The following is a 21135-nucleotide window of genomic DNA, read 5'->3' on the forward strand; positions in this document are numbered from 1 at the left end:
CCTGTCGCGATCCCGGTCCTGTCACGATCTCTGTCACGGTCCCGGTCCCTGTCACGATCCCTGTCGCGATCCCGGTCCTGTCACGATCTCTGTCACGGTCCCGGTCCCGCCCCAGCGCGATGAGCGACTGCAGAGCCCGACAGGCTCTGTCCCACGGTCGCCTCCGGACAAAGCCACCAGTGTCCCGGTGTAAAGGCGCCTCCAGGAACTTTCAGGCTCTGGATAGCTGGATTTCATCGAGAGGCGAGTGGTCCCCTCCCCTCCTATCTTATTTATTATTTAGGTGTTTAAATGTATTTATCACCTACTTTTACTTATTTATTCATTTGCTTACTTATTTACACTATTTATTTGTTTGTTTGTTTGACACAGAATCATTTAGGTTGGAAAAGGCCTCTGAGGTCACCAAGTCCAACCTGTGACCCAACACGCCCCTGTCACCCACATCAGGGCACTGAGTGCCACATAAATTCTTACCTTAAACACCTCCAGGGACGGTGATTCCACCTCCCTGCACAACCCGTTCTGATGTTTGGTCACTCTTTCTGGGAAAAATTCCTCCTGATGTCCAATCTAAACCTCCCCTTAAGCGCAGCTTAGGTTTATTATTGTTGCCTGCTTACTTTTGGTTGTTTCTTTATTGCCTGCTTGCTTACTTCTAGTTATATTCAGAAGTGTGAAGGTTAAAAGTTATAGGAAATGGCAAAAGGAGCCCTGGTGGCTTCTGGGGGAGAAAAGGGAGGGTGAACTCTTGAAGAACCAAGACGCAAGAGCAGGATTTCAGTGAACTCCAGACCAGTGCCACGGGATCTCTCCCCACACTCTAAGCCTGCTCCTTGAGCCTCTTGAGCAGCTCCCGCAGCTGCTCGATCTGGGCGGAGACGCTGCTCTTGGCGGTGCCGCCCGCGGCCGTGTACTGCTCCACGCTGCTCAGCACGCTGAACACCTGCGCCACGTCGCTGCCAAACAGGGGGCTGGGGGCACAGCGGGGGCTCTCAGGGGCTGCTCCCCGTGCCCAGAGCCCGGGGAGAGGCTGAGGGAGTGAGGATGGAGCCTCTGCCCCAGGGGAAACGCTCCTGAGCTTCTGCTGGCGCCATGGGGATACCGAGGAACTTCAGAGCCAAAGCCCTCTGGGGGCTTCCTGCTCAGGGCAGAGGTGTCTCCCAGCCCTTCCCAAGAGCTCCTGCCCATGGCCATGGCCATTCCACCCTGCTGGAATTGTTCCCCTCCAGTGTTTCAGCCCCAGCAGGAGCAGCTGGGATATTCAGGGATATTCTGTCACCTCAGAAATGTTGAGGTGCTGCCCAGCCCAGGCACTTAGGGGAAGGCAAATCAGGGAGGCTGAGCCCTGTCTGTGCAGGGAAGTGAAATAACAGAGGTACAAACCTGATGTTCTGCAGCTCCTCCAGGCTGAGGTGGTTGATGGTGATGCCTTTGGTCTCAGCCAGCTGGACAGCCTTGCCAGAGGCCACGTGGGCTTGTCTGAAGGGCATCTGCAAGGGGAAGGGGACAGAGCAGAGGGGACTCAGCTCAGTTCCTCTGCATCCAAAGAAATCCCAGCTCCAGCTCTCCCTCTGGCACTTACTCCCTTCCGAACCAGGTACAGAGCCAGGTCCGTAGCCAACATCTCTGGGTTCAGCGCCCTCTCCATGCTCTCCTTGTTGATCTGCAGGAGGAGAATCCCAGGGACACGTTCCCATCAGCTCTTCCTTGGGGCATGTTAGTGGCAGGGTGAGGGGAATTCATCTGGAGCTCTAAGAGAATGCTCTGAGCAGCTGGCAGAGGGGACCAAAATGAGCAGTGTGGGTGAGGCACTGAAGAGTTTTTATTTGGGAACAATCTGGAGCTGTGTTACTCACACAATATGCACCATGATAATGTTGAATAGTGAGAGGATGAGAAGAATCCTTACCTGGAGGGTGGAAATCACTCCAGTGGCAACCTGGAGCACAGCATTCAGGGTGTCTACGACATCAAAGACAGCCTCCTTGTCCTCCTGTGGTGGAACAGTGATGGAAATGGCTCTGAGCCAGCCTGAGTGCAGCCCAAAAACCCCCCAGCCAGCTCTGCTGACTCCTCCAGCCAGCAGGAGAGATGCTGTGGAGAGGAACAAGGGCTCTACCTGCAGGTCCTTGTTGTAGGTGCTCGGGAGTCCTTTGAGGACCATCAGAATTGCAGCCAACTGCAGAGGGAACAGCAGAGGCAGGGAGTGAGCCACAGAGCAAAGCACAGCCCCAGAACCCACAGCTCTTTTCAAAGAAAAAGGCAAAGAAAAAGGAGATTGTCCAGCCCCAACAGGAGCAGTTTCCTCTCCCTCCTCCTCCTCCTTTTTGGGGCTCACCCGTCCGAACACTCGCCCGGCTTTGCTGCGGATCAGCTCCAGACTGTCGGGGTTCTTCTTCTGAGGCATCAGGCTGCTGCCAGTGCTGGGTGGGACATGGAGTGCACTGGTGAGCAAAACCTTCATCCATACACACTCATCATCACTGACCCAGCCCTATAAAAGGAACATGTAGGACCCTCTTCACTGTATTTGTGTTTCAGGGTGAAGGAAGTCAGTAAACTGACTGAGTTGCTCTTTGATTTTGCACTTTGTCTGGAGCTCCCACACTGTCCCACCTCTCACAGAGAAACTTAAAAGGGGCCTCCCCCTCCAGGGTCGTATCAGCAGGTCAGACTAAGTATTAGTGCAACTTCATGGAGGGAGGGCTGTGGCTGTGCCACCCTGCAGACAAAGAGTCTGTTGGGATTGCAAACCCAGCCATGCAAGGAAGGGCCTTGGCAGCATTCCCAGCACAGGAGGAAGTTCTCTCTGCCAGCAGGTCCTGGACAGGAGCTGGACTGAACACAGGCTTGGCTGAGTTAAGGGAATCACAAATTAGTGCCCATTGCTGAGGAATATTCACCCTGATGGTGCCTTTGTGCCAGGCTCTTGGTGCTGGGTCAGCCTCATGCACAGACAGACCCCAAGCACTGCCTCACCCAGCACAGGGAGCTGAGGAGGAGAGGCTGAGGGAGGAGCTCCCTGCCCAGAGCTGAGACCGACCTGTAGGCATCAGAGAGGGTCAGGAAGCCAAACTCGCTGGTGCTGTAGATGATGAGATCCTCAGCCATCTTGCTGAGGTGGATCATCAGCAGGGTGGCAGCAGAGAGGAATTCCACTGCAGGGAAGGCAGGAAATCAGGAGGGGAAAAGGTGCTTGGACAAGCCAGGGAGCCCTGACTGGGGCTTTACATCCTAGTGACGGATTTCAGTCCCTTATTAAGGAAGGGAACTGGAAAGGTGTCAGGAGCTGCTTCCCCCCATGCTGGGAAGCTTTGGCTGTGCTTACCCACAAAGTCCCTCTCGCTGACGGCATCCATGCTGTTCAGGCTGATGGAGGCAAAGTCCAGCTCTGCAAGGAAGGGGATGGACACAGGAGCTCACACTGGCCCTGGCAGGAGCCTGAATGCACCAGGCTGCCCCAGAGGAGGTGACTTTTTATCTATTCATTTCCCTCCACCCCCTTGTTCAAGTGCTGCAGCACATCCAAATAACATTAGGACAATGTGCTGATGCTTCCCAAAATCCCAGATATTATGAGTAATCATTTTTTATTATTTTTTATTAAAAAGATAACATTTACCACTGCACAGCAGCTCTCTGTCGATTCCCAGGGGGTTTCCAGCCAGAGCTCCACTGCCAGGGGAGAAAGAACCAGAATTCACCCATGATATCCAAACTGATATCTGACCAAAACTGAGCTCTAGTGATGACACCTGTCTGAACATTTCCCTCCCCCAGTTCACTTTGATTTCACAGTGTGGTCTGAGGCTCATCAAACCCTGAACTCTGGACTAAACCAGATTTTCCCTCCAAAAGAGGAAGATTTTCTTAATTGAAGCCTTGTAATCCTTGATTTTCAAGAAATAGAGAAGTATTTCTATGGTGAGAGTCTTTGGAGAGGCAAACTGGGCTGCAGTCTCTATGGAATAGAAACCCCAATGGCTCAGGGGATGGACAGATCTGCCTCTTGTCTTTATCTCAGAGCAAAGTGATGGCTGAGGATCACAATAAAAAATAAACTTTACCTTCCCAAAGGCAAGACATTGATCCTCCTCTTCACCTCTCCCAGGCGCTCAGAATCGCGGGTCAGAGCAACAGCATGGCTGGGGAAGGACAAGAGAGATGGAACAGGGAGATGAAGCTGGAAAATGGAAATGGAACATCCCACTCCAGGAAGTGAGAATGGCCAAAGGATGGAGAACAGGGAGTTGTCCAATCCATGTTTGGATTCCCAGCTGGTCAGAGCCACACAGGGAGTTCCTGTTCCAGTTTGCAGGGCTCCCTCGGGTTGTCCCCAGCCCTGGCTGTCCCCTCAGCAGAGCAGGGCCCCGAGGGTGAGGAGGGTGGGAGGTGCTCACCTGAGCAAGAACTGGCTCCATCGGATGGGCTGAGCTTTCTGCAGGTGGGTGTAGCCAGGCAGGATCACATCGATTTCTCTGGGAGGGAAGGGACAGAGAGGTGAGCAGCAGGGACAGCAGGAAGGACAGGGCCACAGAAGATCCTGCAGCTGCACAGTCACACAACAAGCCTAGGAGTGTCCTGCCCCAAAAAAGCCAAAATTATGGAAAACAGGGACTGAGGGAAAGAACTCACATGGCAGCACGTTCCACCAGGGTCTCAATGAGCCGCAGGAGGTGCGTGGAGATGATGGAGAGGGAATTCTTCATGAACAGCTTCAGGTCAGTCACAACCTGTGGGGGATTGGCCACAGCCAGGCCAAGCACAACAGGACAGATTTAGTGACCAAATATTGCTCAGCACAACCCCCTGGCACCATTATCCCCTCCTGGTTCTGTGTGATGGGAAGGGAAATCTTCCTCCTGTGGGATGCATCCCTGGTCACTGATTTGTGAAAGCTGCTGCTGCTTTACATGGACAGAACCAAAATCTGTTATTTTCAGTGGGCTTCTCAGATATTGTCAAATTTGAAGCAGAAAATTCCCAACCAACCAACACAAGTTGATCATCCTGAGGAAGACTGATCCTGAAAGATCACCCAGCCAGCAGAGTCAGGGGTTCTGAAGGCTTTCAGAGATGTCAGTGGAATTTTGTGGCCTTTTACCAGCAGAATGCAGCCCTGCAGATCCCACTCCCCTGGGTGGATGAGTCACTGCAGCATCATTAGTTTAAAGCCATCTTTAATTTAAAGGGAATTCAGGCTGGGGTGTGTCAGGGCATGAGAGAGATGGCATAAAAATATTGAATTAAAGAATTCAATATTTTGGTGGAGGAATACAAAAGAAGAAGAAAATATTCTGTCCATACCTGATCATTCCTGCTTCTGCCAGTGTGCAACTTCCCAGCTACATCTCCAATCAGCTCCTGAAGACAAGAGCAGGATTTCTGTCAGCATCTCTGTGTTCTAAACAGGACAATCCACAGGAGCACATCTCCCTGCCTGGAAGGGACTCAGCTCCGGGATCCTGTGAGTAACCCTGGGATGTGTTCTGGGGAAGGGCAGCTTTGGGTTCTGGGCTTGTACAGCCCCAAAAGGGGGCTTGGAGACCCTTGGCTGTGCCCCAGGGGGTTCAGTGCCAGCAGCTCTAAAGGGATTTCCCAGAGGGACAAGGCCTGAATGTCAGGCAGAGGATCAGGAAGAGGAGGCTGGAGGAGCCAAACCTTCAGCCTGCGCTCGTTGGCAGTGTGGATGTCCTCATCAGTCTGGATCACACCAAAGACTCCCTTGGACCATTCCTCAGAGATCTGCAAGCAGCACAAACACCAGTCAGCCACAGGAGTTACCAAATCCAGGGAGGCTGCTCTCAGGAGCTATTCATTCACCTGAGGTTTTTCAATGAGAGAAATTACCTTTTCCAGGCCTCCCAGGATCTTTTCCAGCTCAGCTTTAGACAGGATCCCAGATTTCTCCAAGGCTTTGGCATAAGCCATGCTCCCCTGGATGTCCACCTCAGCCAGCCTCTGGTCATAGCTGATGGAAGCATTGAGCATCTCCATGATGGGATCTGTGCTTCCACTGAATCTTCCACCCCAAAGCTTATTCCCCTGAGAGAGAAAAAAGCCAATTAAAGAGGCCTAATGACTCCAGATAAATCCTGTGCAGTAAATGACATCCTGTGGTCCATTTGTCTGATCCAGAGCCCATGCTCAACTCCTTTCTGTGGGACAGCACTGACCAGAAAGTCCCCTGGACTTCAGGACCTCTGGCAAGTGGTGGAAGAGCTGGAGAACACATCACTGTCAGTGTTTCTGAGATCTGGCCCAGGAACCCTCCAAGATTTTTTACATTTGCAGGACTCTGCTGGGAGTCCTTGAAATTGATATCAGGGAACAAAGCAAGACCAGCACAGATTTCTGTTTTGAGGCCTTGTAAAGGGAGGAGAAACTAAACAGTCAGTAGGATTAGAGTGAAATTAATATCCTCTAAATCCTTTTGGGGCTGTTTAACTAACAGATTCTTCTTTGATTGACAAAGAGCTGTGTTTCAGCACTGAAGCAAAAGTGGAGTTTTCCTATCCAAGCCAGTATTCCTGTGGTGACCTCACCCCCTGGAATGTGTCACCCACTTCAGCCTGTGCCCAAAGGCTCGTGCAGGGTTCAGCTGTGCCCACAGCAGGGTGTGTGGGGTGTGTGTTGTGTGGGAGCTTCTCCAGCAGTGATTCAGAGCCTGCCTGGCCTCACCTGAGCTGTGTCAGCTCAGATTTTTTCTTGCCCAGGTAAGACAACCCAAGAAGTTTTCATTCTGCCAGGCTTGCACTGAAGTGGGTAAGAATTTTACTTGGGCAGAGACAATTTATCCAAGATTTCAAAAACAACTTTCCAGTGCTACCAGGCACAAAAAGGAATTGGAGGACACCTGAAGGAAGGGACTAAATACAGCTGCATTGCAGAGTGGATAATTACTAATCTACTCGATTTTTTAATCACCACTGGCCAAGTTTCTTTTCATGCTGGTCACTATAACTACCATGGACAGCAAGGAGCTGGAAGCTGATCTGTGCCAGGGCTTTACCAGCCAGACAAAACACTGTTGAGTAACCTCAAAAAAGTTTTCCCTGGTGACTGTTTCCATGTCCCTGTGCATGGAAGGACAACAGGAGAGAGCCTGCAGAGGTCAGGAGTAGCCATGTGTAAAAGGCAGCTTTGTTAGAAAGCTGAGGGAGGACAGGGAGGGGAATCAGAATTGAAAAAGAAGTGTTAGAGCTCCTCAACACTCATTTGGTGCACCCAGGAGCAAAATGAATGCTAAATTAAAGGCCATTCCAGAGCCTCAGCACTTGACTGGGGATCAGGAGTATCCAGGTACTTAAACCTTCCCATCAAAGCAAGAAGGGTGTCAGCAGAAACATTGCAACATACACATTTACAATCCAGAAATCAAAGCTGAAAGGTTCATTTCGGACATCTCCAGGACTCTTTGGAGCAGTGGCTGTGCAGCCTGGCAATGACAAACACTGCCGGGAACGTGGAGCAGCGATTTGGAGAGCGGAAAGTGAACTCGCCACGACGCCCGGTCACGTCTGGGAAGGGAAGGAAACTGAAAATGCAGCTTTTGTGCCGAGCAGTGTTTGTTTGCACAAGCTGCTGGGAAGTGCCTGAGCACGAGTCCCAGGCACAAGGATCGGCCTTTCCCAGGAGACAGAGGCAAGAACGCGGAGGCCCCGGGTCAGCTCCGCTCGGCTGAGCACCCCCGACACCCCCGGGATGCAAAGTTCGCTCACCTCGGCTGCTGCTGCCATCGCGGCCGGGCCGGCTCCGTGTGCGCCGGGGACGCTGCGGGGCGGCTCCGGGCACGGTCCTGGTCCCGCTCCTGGTCACAGTCACGACTTCGATACCGGATCCACTCCCGGTTCTGATCCCAGCTCTAATCCCGGTCCCCGTCCCAGCTCCGGTCCCGGTCCCGATCCTGGTCACAGTCAGAATCCCAGCTCCGGTCCCAGTCCCGGCTCTGGTCCCGATCACAGCTCCAACCCCGAATCCAGTCACGGTCTCGGTCCCGATCCCAAACCCAGCTCCGGTTCCGATCCCAGCTCTGTCCTGATCCTGATTTCAGCTCCAATCCCTATCCCAGCTCCAATCTCGGTGCCGATCCCAGCTGCAATCCTGGTCCCGATCCCAGCTGGATTCCTGGTCCCGATCGCAGCCCCGGTAGCGATCCCAGCTCCAGTCCCGGTCCCGGTCCCGGTCCCAGCTCCAATCCCGCCGCGCTCCCGGCGCCCCGCAGTTCGTCCCGCCCGCCGGGGCGGGGAGTCCCCGGGCCAGCCCCGCTCCTGGTCCTGCTGAGCAGCGGCACGGGCTTGTCCCTGTGCCTCACAGCACACTCAGGAACGGCTTCCCCGCTTTCCTGTCCCCTGTCGGGGTTTGCTGTTCTTTAACCAGCCTTGGTGCCATACAGCTGGGATGGAGCCTAATCCAGGTCCTCGGGTCCTTGTCTGGAGCAGCAGGACACTGTCGGTGACACCCGGCTGCCTCTGGCGGCCCCACAAGGTCCTTTCGCAGCTGCATTTCCCGTGTAGTGCCCTCAGTATCCATCCGGAGCAAGGCTCAGACTCTCTATGTAGCCACCAATTAATTCACTGCTTCTCAAACATTTCCATCCATAATTATTTATTTTTCTCCTTCAGACTTGCAGGCTTGAGAATGCACAGACCATCACACTGTCTGCACTGAGAAAAACTCTGAACCATTTTGTTGCCAGGTTCCTTCTCCTTCTGGAGTTCCTCACTTGTAATGTTTCCTTTTTTCATGTTCATCCTTTATGGATGTCCATACTCCAGCCTTGACAGGAGGTTGCTGAGGGTTTGGAAGAATGGTGAGCACGAGATTCACATCCAGAATGACCCAGGTGATAATCAGCCTAAGTGAATTCCTGGATCAAGCACCTTCCTGTGGCCTGTAATGAGCAGGGCGTTGAGACCAAAACCCAAATCCCAGTGAGTCAGAGGAGGGTGGTGGTGAAAATCTGAAGGACCACACTCTGTAATGTCTGTGGAGCTCCACAGGGCCCTCCAATCTGAAATATTTCACAATTTTAAGAAAAGGGTGGATGGGTGGGGAGTACCAGTGACTGTAAACTGCTTATTTAAGAGACTAAAATGTGGTAGTCTGCTGCTTCCCCTTTCCTTTCATTTTGGCTCTGTGCCACCATGAGGGACAATGCCAGACTTTTGCTGCTGGGAGCAAGAGAAAATCTGCTCAGCTGAGGATCTGAAGAGAAGGAACCAGAAGATACAAACAGGAAAAATAAGGGGAGTGGCATGAATCAAGAAAGTTTATGGGAGGAAAAAGAACTTTGAGGGGAAAATCTCTGTTCTTCTGACTGCAGGTGTTGAGCACTGGTGTTACCTGTGGCTTTCTTATTCCTTTAGCCTGGCAGCTGAGAGTGCAAAAGTGATTTCCTGGCCAGGTGACCAGTCTGGAGAGTGAGACATGGGCCAAAACAGGAACACAGCAGAGAGGAAGGGAGCAAACACCAAAGAGGTTTGTGGAAAGGTAATTGAAATGTGCTGTTTAAATGCCAGGTGAATGGATTTGTTTTACGGCCAGAACAAGGAGAGATTGAGTGGTGAGAAGTTGGTAAAAGGGAATTTTGCTGTTGCTGATCCTTCTTCCATGTGTTAAAAGCACAAATGCTCCAAAGGTGCAAGCACTCTGTGTCTCCTGGGGTACTTTGGCTGGAGATTGAGCTGCAGACAGTTTGTCCTGTCTGTGCTGCAGCCCTCGCCCCAAAGTTGGTGAGGTAACACCTTTGTTATTTCTGTTCCCTGTGTGTTCCAGACCTGCAGCTCTGAGTCAACAACATGCTGCTGCCTCAGCATGGGGACAAGGGGCTGAGCAAAACTCCAGCTTTGAAAGGCTGGGGTGGGAAAGGAATTTTGCTGAGTAAGAAGGGACAATCCCCATCTGCCAGCCTCCCCTGCAAGAGACACATCCCCTGCAGGAAGGGAGGAGAGCCCACACCCTTCCCATGGGCTGAGCTCAGCCCATCCTCACCCCAAAGAACCAAGACATGAGAGCAGGATTTCAGTGAACTACAGACACCCCAGTGTTTATTAACTCCAGGGGACAAGATGTTCTCATCTGTCTTCCTTCTCACTACCAGCTTTGGTAGTGTCTTTTTTTCCATGCCATTCTCTTGGACTTCTGGAGGAAGCGTCTTACACCCTCCTCACGTGACTGCAGTAGTTCTATAGGTTCCATCTTCTCAAAGGGTATAGGGCTCAAGAATTAGTATCTTCCAGAGAGTTACCTCAAGTCCTGGCTTATATTGTATGTACCTATATTGTGTGCATCTATGCTGGCTTATACTGTATGTACTTACACTGCGTGTACCTATGCTGGTTTATACTGTATGTACTTACACTGCGTGTACCTATGCTGGCTTATACTGTATGTACTTACACTGAGTGTACCTATGCTGACTTACACTGTATGTACTTACACTGCGTGTACCTATGCTGGCTTATACTGTATGTACTTACACTGCGTGTACCTATGCTGACTTACACTGTATGTACTTACACTGCGTGTACCTATGCTGACTTACACTGTATGTACTTACACTGCGTGTACCTATGCTGGTTTATACTGTATGTACTTACACTGCGTGTACCTATGCTGGCTTATACTGTATGTACTTACACTGCGTGTACCTATGCTGGCTTATACTGTATGTACTTACACTGCGTGTACCTATGCTGACTTACACTGTATGTACTTACACTGCGTGTACCTATGCTGGCTTATACTGTATGTACTTACACTGAGTGTACCTATGCTGACTTACACTGTATGTACTTACACTCTATGTACACTTGCACTGTATGCGTCGGCTTGTATTGTGTGTACTCATGTTGTACCACTTATGGTTGGAGCTGCCCTGCCCTGGCACGTAGTCACATTAGGTAGAACAGTTATAAAAACTTTACTGTTCATCTGTCTTTTATGGGATTTTGGGTAGAAAATTTATTGGTCCAGAGTGGGGACAAGTCCTAGCGCTCAGATAACCACTCGCTGACTGCTTCCTGTTGTCTCACGGGTCCCTGAGGCTACCGATTTCCCCAGAATCTACCATTTGACGTCAAGGAGCGCAGCCAGAAGATGTGTCGAAGCACGTTCTTCATCCACGTCTCGAGTACGGGCCGCAGGGAACGTTTAACTGGGAAGAGTGTGTGAGTGTGTGTGAGAGCACGTGCCTGTGTCTGTCTGCGTCTGCTCGTCTCTGTGTGTGTGAGCGCATGCTGACTGGATTTAACCTTGTGTGACTTTTGCTTTTCAAGCTTTTCAACTCATTTTTAAATTTAGAATAAAAGATCCCCAGCTGGGTTTTTTTTTTTCTTTTTTTTTTTTCCCCCCGGTTGGGTTTTTTATCCTCAGTCCCGGTTGGTCTGTGAGGCGACGTTCATCGCCAAAGTTTGGGTGTGGACCATCCAGGGACCGGGGTTTTGGTCAGGCAGGAGGATTTTTTGGAGGCTGCCAGGAACCACGTTCCGAGGACCAATGATTGCTGGGGTGTAATTTAGCAGTTGTGATGGGAGGGATGGTGAGTTTGTGTGTAATGTGAAGGGGGTGTTAATGGTAGATGAGTGTTGTTTTTTGGGTGCTTTTGTTGTTCTGGGTTTCCTGTAACAATAAATCCACATGTAATGAAAATAGTAAAAGGTTATCATCTTGTGTTAATATGTGTGTTGTGTTGTATTGCTCTGTATTGCAGGGTGAGCACAGGCTGAACTCTCTCCTCCTTGCTGTGACACCTGGGCTGGCAGGGATGACACAGTGACCTCGGCCGGCCGATGCTGCCTGTGCCATCACCTGGCACTGACGTGTTTGATGAAAATCCTGGGATTTTTCTCCTGAGAAGCCTCAGAACAGAAATGGAACCAGTAACAATCTGCTGGCTGTGGAGTGTGGGCTGGAGATGGTTTAGCAACAGGGGCATCTTGGATTGGTCTCCTGTGCATTGTTTCTAATTGATGACCAATCATGGTCCAGCGGTGTCAGGGCTGTGAGCAGTCCCAGGTTTTTATTATTCATTCCTTTCCAGCTTTCTGATGTCTCCTTGCTCTTTTAGTATAGTTCTAATATCTCGTTTTCTTTTAATAGAATAGAGATCATAAAATAATATTTCAGCCTTCTGAAAGGTGGAGTCAAGATTCTCGTCTCTTCCCTTGTCCTGGGGACCCTCAAACACCACCACAATTACCAGCTTCAATTGGTCTGGGCAGCACCAAATAAAATAAAACAAATGCTTTAAAAATAGAAAACTTAAAAAAAATTAAATAAAAATAAAATTAAAAAAATAAAATGCTTTAAAAATAGAAAAATTGAAAATAAGAATTGAGAAAAATTGAAAATAAAAATTAAATAAAAAACAAAATTAAAAAATAAAATAAATGCTTTAAAAATAGAAAAATTAAAAAAAATTAAATAAAAATAAAATTTAAAAAATAAAATGCTTTAAAAATAGAAAAATTGAAAATAAAAATTAAATAAAAAATAAAATTAAAAAATAAAATAAATGCTTTAAAAATAGAAAAATGTAAAAAAATTAAATAAAAATAAAATTAAAAAAATAAAATGCTTTAAAAATAGAAAAATTGAAAATAAAAATTAAATAAAAAACAAAATTAAAAAATAAAATAAATGCTTTAAAAAGAGAAAAATTTTAAAAATTAAATAAAAATAAAATTTAAAAAATGAAATGCTTTAAAAATAGAAAAATTTAAAATAAAAATTAAATAAAAAACAAAATTAAAAAATAAAATAAATGCTTTAAAAAGAGAAAAATTTTAAAAATTAAATAAAAATAAAATTTAAAAAATGAAATGCTTTAAAAATAGAAAAATTTAAAATAAAAATTAAATAAAAAATAAAATTAAAAAATAAAATAAATGCTTTAAAATTAGAAAAATTTTAAAAATTAAATTAAAATAAAATTAAAAAAATAAAATGCTTTAAAAATAGAAAAATTAAAAATAAAAATTAAATAAAAAATAAAATTAAAAAATAAAATAAATGCTTTAAAAATAGAAAAATGTAAAAAAATTAAATAAAAATAAAATTAAAAAAATAAAATGCTTTAAAAATAGAAAAATTGAAAATAAAAATTAAATAAAAAACAAAATTAAAAAATAAAATAAATGCTTTAAAAATAGAAAAATTTTAAAAATTAAATAAAAATAAAATTTAAAAAATAAAATGCTTTAAAAATAGAAAAATTAAAAATAAAAATTAAATAAAAAACAAAATTAAAAAATAAAATAAATGCTTAAAAATAGAAAAATGTAAAAAAATTAAATAAAAATAAAATTAAAAAAATAAAATGCTTTAAAAATAGAAAAATTGAAAATAAAAATTAAATAAAAAACAAAATTAAAAAATAAAATAAATGCTTTAAAAATAGAAAAATGTAAAAAAATTAAATAAAAATAAAATTAAAAAAATAAAATGCTTTAAAAATAGAAAAATTGAAAATAAAAATTAAATAAAAAACAAAATTTAAAAATAAAATAAATGCTTTAAAAAGAGAAAAATTTTAAAAATTAAATAAAAATAAAATTTAAAAAATGAAATGCTTTAAAATAGAAAAATTTAAAATAAAAATTAAATAAAAAATAAAATTAAAAAATAAAATAAATGCTTTAAAATTAGAAAAATTTTAAAAATTAAATTAAAATAAAATTAAAAAAATAAAATGCTTTAAAAATAGAAAAATTAAAAATAAAAATTAAATAAAAAATAAAATTAAAAAATAAAATAAATGCTTTAAAAATAGAAAAATGTAAAAAAATTAAATAAAAATAAAATTAAAAAAATAAAATGCTTTAAAAATAGAAAAATTAAAAATAAAAATTAAATAAAAAACAAAATTAAAAAATAAAATAAATGCTTTAAAAATAGAAAAATTTTAAAAATTAAATAAAAATAAAATTTAAAAAATAAAATGCTTTAAAAATAGAAAAATTAAAAATAAAAATTAAATAAAAAAACAAAATTAAAAAATAAAATAAATGCTTAAAAATAGAAAAATGTAAAAAAATTAAATAAAAATAAAATTAAAAAAATAAAATGCTTTAAAAATAGAAAAATTGAAAATAAAAATTAAATAAAAAACAAAATTTAAAAATAAAATAAATGCTTTAAAAATAGAAAACTTAAAAAAAATTAAATAAAAATAAAATTAAAAAAATAAAATGCTTTAAAAATAGAAAAATTGAAAATAAAAATTAAATAAAAAACAAAATTAAAAAATAAAATAAATGCTTTAAAAATAGAAAAATTTTAAAAATTAAATAAAAATAAAATTTAAAAAATAAAATGCTTTAAAAATAGAAAAATTAAAAATAAAAATTAAATAAAAAACAAAATTAAAAAATAAAATAAATGCTTTAAAAATAGAAAAATGTAAAAAAATTAAATTAAAATAAAATTAAAAAAATAAAATGCTTTAAAAATAGAAAATTTGAAAATAAACATTAAATAAAAAACAAAATTAAAAAATAAAATAAATGCTTTAAAAATAGAAAAATTTTAAAAATTAAATAAAAATAAAATTTAAAAAATAAAATGCTTTAAAAATAGAAAAATTAAAAATAAAAATTAAATAAAAAACAAAATTAAAAAATAAAATAAATGCTTTAAAAATAGAAAAATGTAAAAAAATTAAATAAAAATAAAATTAAAAAAATAAAATGCTTTAAAAATAGAAAAATTGAAAATAAAAATTAAATAAAAAACAAAATTTAAAAATAAAATAAATGCTTTAAAAATAGAAAAATTTTAAAAATTAAATAAAAATAAAATTTAAAAAATAAAATGCTTTAAAAATAGAAAAATTAAAAATAAAAATTAAATAAAAAAACAAAATTTAAAAATAAAATAAATGCTTAAAAATAGAAAAATGTAAAAAAATTAAATAAAAATAAAATTAAAAAAATAAAATGCTTTAAAAATAGAAAAATTGACAATAAAAATTAAATAAAAAACAAAATTTAAAAATAAAATAAATGCTTTAAAAATAGAAAAATTAAAAAAAATTAAATAAAAATAAAATTAAAAAAATAAAATGCTTTAAAAATAGAAAAATTGAAAATAAAAATTAAATAAAAAACAAAATTAAAAAATAAAATAAATGCTTTAAAAATAGAAAAATTTTAAAAATTAAATAAAAATAAAATTTAAAAAATAAAATGCTTTAAAAATAGAAAAATTAAAAATAAAAATTAAATAAAAAACAAAATTAAAAAATAAAATAAATGCTTTAAAAATAGAAAAATGTAAAAAAATTAAATTAAAATAAAATTAAAAAAATAAAATGCTTTAAAAATAGAAAATTTGAAAATAAACATTAAATAAAAAACAAAATTAAAAAATAAAATAAATGCTTTAAAAATAGAAAAATTTTAAAAATTAAATAAAAATAAAATTAAAAAAATAAAATGCTTTAAATATAGAAAAATTAAAAATAAAAATTAAATAAAAAACAAAATTAAAAAATAAAATAAATGCTTTAAAAATAGAAAAATTTTAAAAATTAAATAAAAATAAAATTAAAAAAATAAAATGCTTTAAAAATAGAAAAATTGAAAATAAAAATTAAATAAAAAACAAAATTTAAAAATAAAATAAATGCTTTAAAAATAGAAAACTTAAAAAAAATTAAATAAAAATAAAATTAAAAAAATAAAATGCTTTAAAAATAGAAAATTTGAAAATAAAAATTAAATAAAAAACAAAATTAAAAAATAAAATAAATGCTTTAAAAATAGAAAAATTTTAAAAATTAAATAAAAATAAAATTTAAAAAATAAAATGCTTTAAAAATAGAAAAATTAAAAATAAAAATTAAATAAAAAAACAAAATTTAAAAATAAAATAAATGCTTAAAAATAGAAAAATGTAAAAAAATTAAATAAAAATAAAATTAAAAAAATAAAATGCTTTAAAAATAGAAAATTTGAAAATAAAAATTAAATAAAAAAACAAAATTAAAAAATAAAATAAATGCTTTAAAAATAGAAAAATGTAAAAAATTAAATAAAAATAAAATTAATAAAATGCTTTAAAAATAGAAAAATTGAAAATAAGAATTGAGAAAAATAGAAAAATAAAAATTAAATAAAAAACAAAATTAAAAAATAAAATAAATGCTTTAAAAATAGAAAAATTTTAAAAATTAAATAAAAATAAAATTGAAAAAATAAAAAGCTTTAAAAATAGAAAAATTAAAAATAAAAATTAAATAAAAAATAAAATTAAAAAGTAAAATAAATGCTTTAAAAATAGAAAAATTAAAAATAAAAAAATTAATTTAAAATAAATGAAAAATAAAATAAGAAATGTAAAGTGCCGTAAAAGTTCCATAAAAGGTAGTGCCGTAATGCAAGACCCTTAAACACCACCACAATCACCAGCTTGAGTTGGTCTGGGCAGCACCAAATAAAATAAAATAAAAAGCTGTAGAAATAAAAAAATTAAAAATAAAAATTAAATAAAAAATAAAATTAAAAAATAAAAAGCTTTAAAAATAGAAAAATTAAAAATAAAAAATTTAAAAAAACAAAATTAAAAAATAAAAGAAAGGCTTTAAAAAGAGAAAAATTAAAAATAAAAAAAAAACAAAATTAAATAAAAAATAAAAAATTAAAATTAAATTAAAATAAAATTTAAAAAATAAAAAGCTGTAAAAATAGAGAAATTAAAAATAAAAATTAAATAACAAAAATAAAATGAATGATTTAAAAAGAGAAAAATTTAAAAAATTGAATAAAAATAAAATTAAAAAATAAAAAGCTTTAAAAATTAAAAATAAAAATAAAAATTAAATAAAAAATAAAACTAAAATATAAAATAAATGCTTTCAAAATAGAAAAATTAAAAATAAAAAAATAAAAATAAAACTTAAAAAATAAAATAAAAAGCTTTAAATATAGAAAAATTAAAACTAAAAATTAAATTAAAATAAAATTTAAAAAGTAAAATGAAACGCTTTAAAAATAGAAAAATAAAAATAAAAACAAAATAAAAAATAAAATTAAAATAATTAAATTAATTAAAAATGAATGAAAAACAAAATAAAACCCGTAAAGTGCTGTAAAGTACCATAAAAGTTCCATAAAAGGTAGTGCCGTAAAGCGCGACGGTCACAAAACTGCCGTAAAGCAACAGTGTCGCAAAAGGGGCCGTAAAGGAACAGTGTCGCAAAACTGCCGTAAAGCAACAGTGTCGCAAAACTGCCGTAAAGCGCGGCTGTCGTAAATGGTGCCGTAAAGCGCGGCTGTCGTGAACCGCGCCGTAAAGCGCGACTGTCGCAAAAGGTGCCGTAAAGCAGAGCTGTCGTAAAAGGTGACGTAAAGCGCGACTGTCGCAAAAGGTGCCGTAAAGCAGAGCTGTCGTAAAAGGTGCCGTAAAGCGCGACTGTCGCAAAATTGCCGTAAAGCGCGACTGTCGTAAAAGGTGACGTAAAGCGCGACTGTCGCAAAATTGCCGTAAAGCGCGGCTGTCGTAAAAGGTGCCGTAAAGCGCGGCTGTCGTAAAAGGTGCCGTAAAGCGCGACTGTCGCAAAAGGTGCCGTAAAGCGCGATTGTCGCAAATACTGCCGTAAAGCGCTACTGTCGTAAAAGGTGCCGTAAAGCGCGGCTGTCGTAAAAGGTGCCGTAAAGCGCGACTGTCGCAAAAGGTGCCGTAAAGCAACAGTGTCGCAAAAGGGGCCGTAAAGCGCGACTGTCGCAAAACTGCCGTAAAGCGCGACTGTCGTAAACGGTGCCGTAAAGCGCGGCTGTCGTAAAAGGTGCCGTAAAGCGCGACTGTCGCAAAAGGTGCCGTAAAGCGCGACTGTCGTAAAAGGCGCCGTAAATCGCGACTGTCGCAAAAACTGCCGTAAAGCGGAGCTGTCGTTAAAAGGTGCCGTAAAGCGCGACTGTCACAAAAGGTGCTGTGAAGCGCGACTGTCGTAAAAGGTGCCGTAAATCGCGACTGTCACAAAAGGTGTCGTAAAGCACTTTATTAGTATCTCCCGCCGCGATTTGGCTGCCGCGGAGCTGGTCCCAGCTTGCTGGGCGCTGGTTGAGCTCTTTGCTGCACGGGGAATGCCCGCAGCAGCTGCCGTGCCGAGCTCTGCTCCTGCCGCGACTCCACCCCTTGCTGCCGCGAGTCTCCAACGGGACACGCCCCCCATCGGACGCCACGGCTCCGGTACCCGCGGTCCCGCTGACCCCTGCCGCCCCGCCCCCGCCACCCTTCCGGACCTCGCGGCCCCTCCCACCGCTCCCACCATCCCCGCCTTTGCCATCCCGTTGGTCCCTGCTGTCCCGGTCACTGCGGCCCCGCCCCCTAATCCCGCCTCTACGAGCCCGCCCACCGGCGTCACCGCGGCCCCGCCCCCTCCCGCCCCCGTGGATCCCGCCGCTTTTTTCCCCCGTTACCCGCGAGTGCGGCCGCTCCTGCCGCCCCCTACGTCCCTCCCGCCCCCTTTGCCGACACAGCGGGGCCGGTGGTGGCCCAAGTCCCGCCTCTGCTGCGTCTTTGCAGTCCCCTGCGGCTCCCGGATCTGCGGTGCCGAGCACGCCTGCCCCTTGTGCACGTTGCCGCCCCCCCACCCTGGCGTTTAAGCGCACGCAGCGCACCCCGAGCTGCCCACGGGCCCCGCGGCAGGGGAAACGCCCACGGCAAACCCTGTCCCTGCCGGCGTTTCGGCGCAATCCCCCGGTCCCGGCACAGCACCGCTTGCGCTGGGACCGGGGCGCCCCAGCTCGCCCAGCCACCCCGTGCCGGCGCCGCGCCCTCCAGCGCAGCCTCCCGTCAGCGCCGCCCGCGGTCGCTTCCCCGCTCCTGCCGCCGCCGCTTCATGGTGGGTCGAGCCGCGCCTTCCCCCCCGCACCCTCCCGCTTCAGAGCTGCTGGATGGCGCGGCTCCGCCGCCTCCTGCAACCACGGACGTCCCAGCGTTCCCTTCCGCAGCCGCAGCCCCGTTCCCGCAGCTCCGCCACCTCCCGCACCCCCCGGCCCGCCCGTCCGCCATGATGACTGCCCGCGCTGACCGAGTGACTCAACCCACGCATGCGCAGTTGCTACAACCCCAGCACCAATGATATCACTCCGCGCCGACTCATCGAACCACAGCGCTGCTTCTGGGATCAGCCGCACGCATGCGCAGTTCTATCTCCACGGCCCCGCTGCCACCCCCCACTGCTTTCGCCGCAGCTTTGATACAGCGCGGTCCCGGTTCCGAGCTGCTGCGTGCCGCTGTCTGGCCACAGCCGCCATCCCTGTGCCCTGTCACGCCACTTCTGCTGCCACTGCGTCTGTACACGGCACCGCGGCAGGCGAAAACTGCAGCGCCTTGCATGTATCCTTCCGCGTCTCTCCCTCTGCCGGGCACCGAGAGATCCCTCCGCAGCGCGTAAGTTCGCACAACCGATAGCGGGTGTGCCTCCGCGTTTTCGCCTCCCACACCCCTAGCACCGAGTGTGACTACTTTGTGTCACGATTCGTCTGCACAGCCACATCCATGCACACAAACCGTGCGACGAGGAGGAGGAGGCTGGAATATGACAGCTGCTTTAATAAGTACAGGACAGACAGAGAATTCTTTTGCCCCTGCAAATGCCAACCCTTTGATCCCAACGCAAAAGAATTTCGATAAAGAACTGTTACCAAACACCCCCAGAGTCCCCCCAGTGTTTGGGACAGATTTCTCGACCCAAAATGAGACAGTAAATCCTGAAAATTCGACAGCATTAATGCCAAAATTAGAAAACTCACAAAAATCTTTTAATAATTTTCAGCTAACAGACTGGTTTGAAAAACACCAATCACTTGTTTTTGAAATTTTTGAAAGTTTAATAGTAATAAAATGGTTATAAAAATAGTAATACAATTAGAGTAATAATAATTTGGACAATTTGAATTAGGACAATATGAGATAACAAAAACAAAGAGTTACAGACGTCCGGGTACCTTTTTCTGGGCAGCACCAGCCCGAAAAAGGACCCACGTTAACAGAGGATTAACCCTTAAAAGCAACAGCCTGTTGCACAGTCATACACTTCATACATGATGCATAAATCCACTCAAACACAGGATTCTGTCTGCTCATCATCAACTTCTTCCTTCTAATCCTAACAGCGCCTTGGAGGTAGGAAGAAGTTCATTTCTTCTGATAAGAGGGCAATAAATTCTTTTTCTCTGAAAGATTCAGGTGTCCTGTGGCTGCTAATTCACTGCAAGTCCTTTCTTTAAAAAAAGTATCTTACATAGCATAGTTTCTATATTGACAGTTTTTGTAACCTAAAACTGTATTTACCACACTACTTAAGAGAATTAATACAGCATTACTTTCTAACACAACACATATAATATTAATTTTATTATTTCTGAAAAGCCAATCATAAAATACATGCATTTTTCACAATCCCCACTCTTATTCTTTGTAAATCCTTTGGCTTGAGCAATATTTCTTATCTACTTGCATCTTCTGGACTATGCTGGCAAAATAAAACAGGGGATTACACAAGGAAGAAATATAAAAAACAGTTGTAACACATAAAATGAAAGATCTTAATTTCTTCTAATACATTACCCTACCAGCTAGGTTTTAACATTGTTTTCTAATTTTTGGACTGGTACCTCGGTTATTACATGCATATATATATTTTTTTCTTCTTTGATTTCTTTTGCTTTTTCTATAATGACTTTTCTGTGCTCATCAATTTTCAACAATCTGATATATTAAACTTTCCACAAACACCCCTTTCTTTGGCCAATAAATAGTCTAAAACCATCCTATTCTGATACACTACAGGTTTTGTTTGGCTTAGCTGACTTGATAATAACTCTAAGCCTGGGTGGCTCCATTTGCTATCATAACTGCTTGGAGTCTTGTAATACGACTCAATAGATAATTTGGGGTCAATTACAAAGTTAAATTGCTGTGCTGGTTTTACCTTTTTGTTTATTATTTGTTTTTTTACCAAATCTTGAACCATATCTTCAAGATTAAATTTAAAACAAATCCATCTCTCTCCTTTTGGACATTCAATTCCAAATCTATTACCACATTTTCCTAAGCTTTTTGTAATCCAATAATTTACTCCGTTTTGCCTACAGGTTCTTAATTTGGATGGGTTATAACAGT

General features: G+C 41.3%; 1 protein-coding gene across 2 annotated transcripts; it reads right to left on the minus strand.

Moving 5' to 3' along the window:
• Positions 1 to 292: 292 nt before the first annotated feature.
• LOC136564948 (argininosuccinate lyase-like) lies at positions 293 to 8232 on the minus strand. Of its 2 annotated transcripts, XM_066563294.1 has the most exons (17): positions 7725 to 8231; positions 7363 to 7441; positions 5854 to 6048; positions 5665 to 5748; positions 5311 to 5367; positions 4639 to 4736; positions 4404 to 4481; positions 4071 to 4148; positions 3626 to 3678; positions 3332 to 3394; positions 3047 to 3161; positions 2342 to 2426; positions 2123 to 2182; positions 1913 to 1996; positions 1586 to 1666; positions 1387 to 1493; positions 293 to 974 (listed from the first exon to the last, which is right to left on the minus strand). In XM_066563294.1, the coding sequence occupies exons 3-17, from the start codon at positions 5998 to 6000 to the stop codon at positions 824 to 826; spliced, it is 1341 nt and encodes a 446-aa protein (XP_066419391.1). In that variant the 5' UTR covers positions 6001 to 6048; positions 7363 to 7441; positions 7725 to 8231; the 3' UTR covers positions 293 to 823. The 2 variants fall into 2 exon arrangements, with proteins under 2 accessions (XP_066419391.1, XP_066419390.1); XM_066563293.1 differs by lacking the exon at positions 7363 to 7441 and having other exon boundaries at positions 7725 to 8232.
• Between the last annotated feature and the right edge of the window lie 12903 nt (positions 8233 to 21135).

The sequence above is a fragment of the Molothrus aeneus genome, chromosome 20 (assembly GCF_037042795.1).
Source record: "Molothrus aeneus isolate 106 chromosome 20, BPBGC_Maene_1.0, whole genome shotgun sequence".
Classification (NCBI taxonomy): Eukaryota; Metazoa; Chordata; class Aves; order Passeriformes; family Icteridae; genus Molothrus; species Molothrus aeneus.